The 8885-nt window shown below is 46.0% G+C and overlaps 1 protein-coding gene across 1 annotated transcript in view; it reads left to right on the top strand.

Moving 5' to 3' along the window:
* RPP40 (ribonuclease P/MRP subunit p40) overlaps window positions 1-1691 on the top strand; it is a 75702-nt gene extending 74011 nt beyond the window's left edge. The window contains exon 8 of the mRNA XM_063923083.1: window positions 1352-1691. Coding sequence (XP_063779153.1) covers window positions 1352-1550 — 199 coding nt within the window. The 3' untranslated portion in view covers window positions 1551-1691. The remainder of the gene's footprint in view (window positions 1-1351) is intronic.
* Window positions 1692-8885: the final 7194 nt, after the last annotated feature.

The raw sequence follows: 8885 nt of genomic DNA, 5'->3' as shown, positions 1-8885 counted from the left end.
ACCTTTTAGAACAAAGTGTGCACTGCCATTTGCTCAAAATTGCACCTTAATTGACATAGGTTGCAAATATTACCAGCTCCTTGGGACGTCACACTGGTATACATCCAGACTATGCTCCGGCCGCAGTAAGCAATTAGCGGCTCCTGCCGTGCTTAACTGCCGCTGTTTTACGTGTTGCCGCTGATCTCACTGTCCCGCAGCGCTGCTGTATGTGAGAACGTAGTGGGTCTAGTGGCTCTTGTCTCCTCTCGTCCATAGGTCAGTGAATGTCCACGGTGTCAAGGCTTTTTATTCAGTGGTCGTGACTTAACATGTTTATCAGCCTCTTTGTGTGGGGGGAGGGGGGCTGTTTCCTCAGAAGTGTCCTGAGGCACCCAAGGGTGCAAAGGTACACAGTTTGAGAACCACTGCCTTAGCCTCTAAGATGCTGGCTAGCAGTTTGGAGAAAGACAGTTATGAGGAGGAAAAAAGAGCCAGTAGAGGCAGCTGGTGGGTGTGGCTGCACATGCACAACAAAAGGCTAAGGGGGGATTCAATTAGCCTCAATTAACTGTGGTAATATACTGCAAGCTAATTAATCACCTGGGGGAATTCAATTAGTCCCTGCCATCAGCACTTATCTGTGATACCTCTGAACAGTGGCAAAAAAAATACCCAATAAACTGTGGGATAACGGGTGCCGTGACCCTGTTAACACCCAAATCCAGATTCTGTGAATTGATGCCCATTAACACCCTAATTTAATGGGCTATAAATAGGGTCTCGGGTGAAAAAGGGAGCGCAGTTGCATAGCCACGAATGTTAGTTAAAGCCAGATGGCTACCTTCTTTTTTTTTTTTTTTTTTTTTTTTTTACCCCCGTTAACTTATCGTGGGCAATTAAATTCCCCACTAAGACTGAACTAAATGGCCACTCAGTGCCGCAATATCATAACAGACAGCGCCCTACCCATACACCTATCACCATGTTCAGTGGGTTGTACTTATTTTGTGAAGGCACACATGATAAAGGACTGGTATCATTTGCTTGGCAGGCCACATATGCCCACAGGCCACATTTTTCCTACCCCTGCCTTAGTGTCCCATTCAGCTTAATTATTGCTTATTAAAAACCATGCTAAATTCAACTGCGTTACCAATTTTAATAAGACAACCTTTCTGGAAATTATCCCAAAGTCTTGGTAAAGAGATCCTGCAGGTCTGCAGGATACTCCGGAAAGAAGAGGTGTCCTTTGATTTTTCCCTGTTTTGGAACTTCTGGTGGATATACAGTATGTTATTTCTGTCAAATTTTGTATATACACCATAGTTGACTAAATGGTGTAATTTAAACTGACTTTTTTGTATTATAGTGATTATTTTGATGAACCAAAGTTAAATCAGTGGGTATCCCTTATGGTACATGGATTTGCAGACAGTCCTGTGTCTTGGAGAGAAGGTGAACATGGCTTCTTTAAAGGTGGTGAAAATTTATACAGTTTTATTATCTTTAACAATAAAGACTACTGGATGCAAATGGCTGTTGGAACACATGATGGCTGCCCTCCTTAATTAAAACTCTTAACATAATTTTTATTAATAATATGTAATGTAAATAATATGCCATTTGGAATGGAACTGCATATTTTTCTTTATTAGAAATTAAATTGTGGAACCAATAATTTAATAAAGAGTGTATGAATAAGTCGTAAATTGCTAATGACTTATCCGTTTATCCAAAGTCACCTTTGACAAAAAATACAAGGTCTGATTTACGTACAAATTGGTTTGCCAGAGTGCACATGTGTAAAATGGATCCTGCGAGATCGCTCACAGTCCCATATTAGATGCAGCATGATTGACATGCCTACGGTGTCTAGGAGGCGAAGCGGGGGCAGCATCTGGGTTTGTCCTACAAAACGGGAGTGTGTTGAGCCCAGGGTCTGCGTCGTCGTACGCAGACTTCCTGGACCTGGCTGACCGGTTCTGGCGGCTAGACTGAGAAAGCTTCGGCTTGGATCGCAGATGCATGTAAGAGGTGTCTTATTACACCTCCTGCTGCATTTGCATTTTGTTGTACAGTTGCAATACTGTACGAATCCGAATCAGGCTCACAGTACAAATGAGAGAAAAAAAACGGAATTATCACACAAATTGTGAATGAACAGGTGTCAAAAGTCTCAATAACATCAGCAGAAAATGTTGCTTGTGCCTCAGATGGTGAAAATGAAATCCAGTTATATTCAAACGTAAAACTCCCAAAAGGCGACTTTCCAAGAGTTATAGTAACTTGGGCAAATGAGAAATGGTAGAGTGGCTTCAAAAAATCTGGGGCAAAAGGAAAGATTCTTTCAGCCTTTTCATCATGGACTCACTTCTTCCACATTTATTACATCTGAAAAAAGTTTTTACTTGATTTGCCTTTTAATATCTGGTGGATAAAGGAAAATACTTCAACAACTAGATCTTGGTGGTTAAAAAAAAAAAAAAAAGCATTCAAGGCTGGATGAAGAATGGATTGCACACAGAGCAATATTAAGAAATGACTCATTGGGTTTGTGAAAATATGTTAAGTCTACAAATATTACTGTATTCAGAGAGGCAGTAATTAAGTCAGAAAGTCAGGTGGGGCAGAAAGAAAATAATGCCTGACAATGAAGGAAATTTGGAAAACGAGATTGTTTTAACTCAGCTAATGATGATTTAGACTTCAAGGGTTTAGGATAATGCATCTTTGGTATGCATGGCTACATATTTAGCATAGTGTAATATGTATGTGTAGTAACCCCAGATAAGTAAAAACTTGTTGTAGGCTGGAGTAACCTTCACAGTGGGGTAACTTTCAGGTCTTCTAGTAGCAAATCTGAACTTGGATCACTCTTTAGCAGAGAGACAAACACAGTAAGTAGGCACTTTAAATAAAAGGTACTGTAGCTCTTTATATTCACTAGTGATGGAAAATTACATATGAGAATGTTCCTATATAAAGTATCTTAATAAGACTGAATTAATACTTAAATATAACTTTGCCACCTACTGTATACACAAAATACCCTTATTTATCCCCTTATAAATTGTAATACGCTATTTTGAAGGTGTCCTGTGGTATATTGCACCAAGACATTAGCAGTAGATCCTGTAAGTCCTTTAAGTTACGTGGTTTGGCCTCCATGGCTCGGTTTTACAGCACATCCCATATATATTTGATCAGATTGAGATTTAGGGAATTTGGATGCCAAGTCAACACCTTGAACTCTGTCATGTTCCCAAAACCATTCCTGAACAATTTCTGTAGTGTGGCAGGGCACGGAGCATTAACCTGCTGGGAATTGGAATACCATTCCCATAAATGGGTGTACTTGTTCCGCAACAATGTTTAGCTAGGTAGTACTTGTCCAAATTTGTTTGGGGCAGTACGTGCGCTTGACGAAAAGTGGGGAGCAGCCCTGCTGGTGTCACTATTGGGGGCACTTTGGCCCCTTCAACGTCACTAATAGGGGTATGCCTCAGACATTAGTGTCATTACTGGGGGCGTGCCCAAAACTAACAAAGGTGCTGGGCAATGTTCGCAAATACATGCTATAGCGCGCATTTTACCCAGATCTGAGGGCAGGGACTCACTTTTAAAAAAGAATATGAAGTTCCTCGGGGACGCGCTCTGCTACTGCCAATTCCTGGTTATAAATTGCCGGCGCTTCCTGCCTGTAAAGAGCGGAGGTGGAGCCTTACCACTGCCAGTCCTCTGGCGGTGCCCCCTCCCCCTCCTGGTCACATGCAGCAGCTACACACGGGGGCCAGGCAGAGAGTGAAGACACAGCTCTGCTGCTGCTGTACGCTGTGGTGCGGGCGGGAGGTGAGCAGAGCCGTCGCTACCCACTCAGCAGCTCCTGCAAAGCAGGGAGGCGCCGTGTAGAAGAGGTGCTCTCCCCGCTCTGCTGTTGCTGCCGGCAGGGCCGTAACGAACCAAGACAGTGAACTGCAGATCTCTCCCATCCCGATATCTGCCTCCCTCTCGGCTGCCTCCAGCGTGCTCTCCGGCGATCTGTGTGAAGGAGAGCAGCAGTGACCGGCCAGGAACCTCACCTCCAGCTCCTGCTGTGCTCTGCCGCCATACTGCTGCCGTGGAGAAGAGCGGGCTGCACCCTTACCATCAGGTGTCCCGTCCAGTTGCTAGGGACGCCCAGCTAGTGGGCCTGTGAATGGGGAGCCAGTTCCCGAGGCGGCCGCATTGGGTTCTGTAGTGTCTAAATCCAGTCTGTGGCTCTTATCATAGCAGCGCCATAAATCCATTACATATATAAAATGTATTACAGGTTGAGTATCCCTTATCCAAAATGCTTGGGACCAGAAGTATTTTGGATATTGGATTTTTCCGTATTTTGGAATAATTGCATACCATAATGAGATATCATGGTGATGGGACCTAAATCTAAGCACAGAATGCATTTATGTTACATATACACCTTAAACACACAGCCTGAAGGTCATTTTAGCCAATATTTTTTATAACTTTTTGCATTAAACAAAGTGTGTGTACATTCACACAATTCATTTGTGTTTCATATACACCTTATACACACAGCTTGAAGGTCATTTAATACAATATTTTTAATAACTTTGTGTATTAAACAAAGTTGTGTACATTGAGCCATCAGAAAACAAAGGTTTCACTATCTCAGTCTCACTCAAAAAATTCCGTATTTCGGAATAATCCATATTTTGGAATATTTGGATAAGGGATACTCAACCTGTATTTAATAATGTGTTTAGAATAATTTATTGTGCTGTTTTTTTATTCATAATTGCCAAGTGCTCTACCTGGTGCAATGTGTGTAACGTGCTCTACCTGGTGCAATGTGTGTAATGTGCTCTACCTGGTGCAATGTGTGTAACGTGCTCTACCTGGTGCAATGTGTGTAACGTGCTCTACCTGGTGCAATGTGTGTAACGTGCTCTACCTGGTGCAATGTGAATTGGTACTATGATGGGGCAGTGCCCCTAAATTTTTGCAGCGCACTGTCTATGCCTTCCTAGATGTGAAGGGGAGGACCAATTCACTTTTTGTCAAAGGGCACCAAAATGTCTACTTACAGATCTGGTGCAGAGTGTCCTGTATGCTACACAGCCCAGCAACATTGTCACCCCATCCCCCCACCTTGCAACACTTTCATAGTGTCCAAATCAAGTCTGTGTTTCTATATTTAATAAGAACCTTCATTCCGATGGAACCCAGAAAAGGACAGGTAAGACCCCAATTTTTAAAAGTGAGGGGTCCCTGGGACCCACTTTTTTTTTGGCTCAGCGCAATCACTGGCTCGGTCTCCCCCACGTTGTACCTTAAATGTGATTAGATGCATATGCACAGCATCTGTTCACGCTATGGCACTGGGCAGCACTGTTTAAGCAGGGTCCCTTTTGCCTTTAAAAAAAATGGGCAGGGGACAGTGCCCTGCTAAAACAGTCTATCATGAACACATACATTTGAATGTTTCTCAGCAGAACATTGCACAGAGCATCCCACTGCCTCCACTGTCTTGCCTTCTTCCCATAGTGCATCCTGGTGCCATCAATTCCCCCGGTGAACGATATACATGAACCCAGCTGTCCACACGGTGTAAAAGAAAACGTGTTTCATAAAACCAAGCCACATTCTCCCATTGCTCCAGTTCTGATGCTTATGAGCCCATTGTAGATGCTTTTGACGGTGAACAGGGGTCAGCATAGGCACTCTAACTGGTCTGTGGCTATGCAGCCCCATACGCAGCAAGCTGTGATGCACTATGTGTACGGGAGCGGTATGAGATACAGCTGCTCGGAGTGCTGACATCGGCATCCCGAGCGGTGGAATGCCGGCTGGGGTGTGAGTGTAATGAAGCCACTTGTGGCGAGCTAAGCTCGCCCCAGGTTCTATTCTCCCTCTGTGGGTGTCGTGGACAGTATGGTGGCCCTGTCGGAATCGTGACGGGCAGGATTCCGACTATGGGTATGCTGACCTCTTACTATGTGTTCTGACACCTTTCTATCATAGCCATTTGTGTTACAGTAGCTCTTCTATGGGATAGGACCAGTCAGGCTAGCTTTCACCCCCCCCTCCATGCACATCAATGAGCCTTGGGCACCGATGACCCTGACGCTAGTTCACCAGTTTCCTTCCATCAACCACCTTTGGTAAGTACTAACAACTGCATACTGAGAATACCCCACAAGACCTGCCGTTTGGAGATTCTCTGAACCAGTTTCTCTAGCCATCAGAATTTGGCTTTGTCAAAGTTGCACAGATCCTTATATTTACCAGGTTTCCTGCTTCCAGCACATCAACTGACTGCCTGATATATCCCACCCCATAATGCAACTGGGGAAAAGAAGACTCGTCATTGGGGGCACTCTTTACAGTTATTAGATTTGTTATGTAGAATTGAAACTTATTATTATTATATATAGTGCTAAAGAGGGCAATTATTTGTGTGTATATATGTATGTATGTGTGTATATATGTGTGTGTGTGTGTGTGTGTGTGTGTGTGTATATATATATATATATACTAGGTGATTCATCGCGCCCTACGGGCACTCTTCGCACCGTCGTTAGGGGCTACGCCCCGTTAACCTCTGCACGCCTTTGAACATACGCAGGGCGGTAGATAACAGAATCAGAAACGCAGGGCAGTATAGAGGGCATACAGAAATGGGTTCCGGTTGAGATAAGATAGAGAGGCGTAGGGGGAGAGAAAGGGAATGTACAGAAACGCTGTGCGATCGGTAAAGGATAGGGAGAGGCAGGGTGGTAGGGAGAGGATAAAGAGAGGGAAGGTGTTAGACAGAAAATACCGTTGCAAGGGGCTACGATCCATTATCCCCTGCACGGGCTTAAGCTGTGCTATAATTGTTATTATATGGAGTATTACCTGTTTTTTTTTTTTATGGCAGTGGGTAAATATTGTAAGGGGGGAGGGCGTGCGATTGTCAAGGGGGCGTAGGCCTTTGTGAGGGCGTGCAGAGTGGCCGCAGGGCACAATGAATAACATAGTGTAGAGTGTAGTATATATTGCTAGTGTCTGCATTATGAAGTACCAGATGAGTAACCGCAATGCACTGTAGATAAGATACGATGGTGCTGTGGCCACAGGTAGCAGAGCCGCTTATACACACAATGGCCACAGGTAGCAGAGCCGCTTATACACTCAATACCCACAGGTAGCAGAACCGTTTATACACACAATGGCCACAGGTAGCAGAGCCGCTTAGACACACAGTGGCCACAGGTAGCAGAGCCGCTTATACACACAATACCCACAGGTAGCAGAACCGTTTATACACACAATGGCCACAGGTAGCAGAGCCGCTTAGACACACAGTGGCCACAGGTAGCAGAGCCGCTTATACACACAATACCCACAGGGGTCAGAGGCGCTTATACACACAGTGCCCACAGATAACAGAGACGCTTATACACACAATACCCACAGGTAGCAGAACCGCTTATACACACAATACCCACAGGTAGCAGAACCGCTTATACACACAATACCCACAGGAGGCAGAGGCGCTTATACACACAGTGCCCACAGGTAGCAGAGCCGCTTACACACAATACCCACAGGGGGCAGAGGCGCTTATACACACAGTGCCCACAGGTAGCAGAGGGGCTTGTACACACAGTGCCCACAGGTAGCAGAGGGGCTTATACACACAGTGCCCACAGGTAGCAGAGGCGCTTATACACACAATACCCACAGGTAGCAGAGCCGCTTATACACACAATGGCCACAGGTAGCAGAGCCGCTTATACACACACAATACCCACAGGTAGCAGAGGCGCTTATACACACACAGTGGCCACAGGTAGCAGAGCCGCTTATACACACAATGCCCACAGGTAGCAGAGCCGCTTATACACACAATACCCACAGGTAGCAGAACCGCTTATACACACAATACCCACAGGGGCAGAGGCGCTTATACACACAGTGACCACAGGTAGCAGAGGGGCTTATACACACAATGGGCACAGGTAGCAGAGCCACATGTACACACATTACCCACAGGTAGCAGAACCGCTTATACACACAATACCCACAGGGGGCAGAGACGCTTATACACACAGTGCCCACAGCTAGCTGAGCCGCTTATACACACAATACCCCCAGGTAGCAGAGGCGCTTATACACAGTGCCCACAGGTAGCAGAGGTGCTTATACACACAATGGCCACAGGTAGCAGAGCCACGTGTACACACAATACCCACAGGTAGCAGAGCGGCTTATACACACAATACCCACAGGTAGCAAAGCCGCTTATACACACAGTGACCACAGGTAGCAGAGCCGCTTATACACACAGTGTGCACAGGTAGCAGCGCCACTTATACACAATGGGCACGGGTAGCAGTGTTGCTTATACACATAATGGCCACAGTATTAGTGTTTCTAATTAATCCAATGTCCATTGCTAGCAACTATACTCACAAAAGTTTGGGGGGTTTGGAAAGGGGGTGGGTTCAGTGAGGTTCCTATCCGTGGGAATCACTTGTAGCGGCTGTGGATGGTGATTCGAGGTGCTACGTGTGGTGGAGGGTTGGGTGTGGGAGGGGGTCCAGAGGTGTTGTGGGTGGCGGAGGGGTGGGTGCAGGGGCATGGATGGCGTAAAGGGTGCAGAGGTCCTGTGGGTGGGGGAGGTGTAGAGGGGGCGCGGATGGGGAGTGTAGTTGCTGTTGGTGGGGGAGGGGGACTGTGGATGAAGGAGGGGGTATGGAGGTGATGTGTGTGTGGGAGGGGCGATGTAGGGGTGTGCGTTTGGAGGTGCAGGGGGGGTGAGGTTAGGTGATGGGTTCCAGAAGTGCTGTGCTTGGGGGAGGTGTGGGATGGCATGGATGGGGGATGTAGATGTTGTGGATGGGGGAGGGGTGGAT

The sequence above is a fragment of the Pseudophryne corroboree genome, chromosome 5 (assembly GCF_028390025.1).
Source record: "Pseudophryne corroboree isolate aPseCor3 chromosome 5, aPseCor3.hap2, whole genome shotgun sequence".
NCBI classification, from domain to species: domain Eukaryota; kingdom Metazoa; phylum Chordata; class Amphibia; order Anura; family Myobatrachidae; genus Pseudophryne; species Pseudophryne corroboree.
This window is presented reverse-complemented; position numbering and strand designations above follow the sequence as displayed.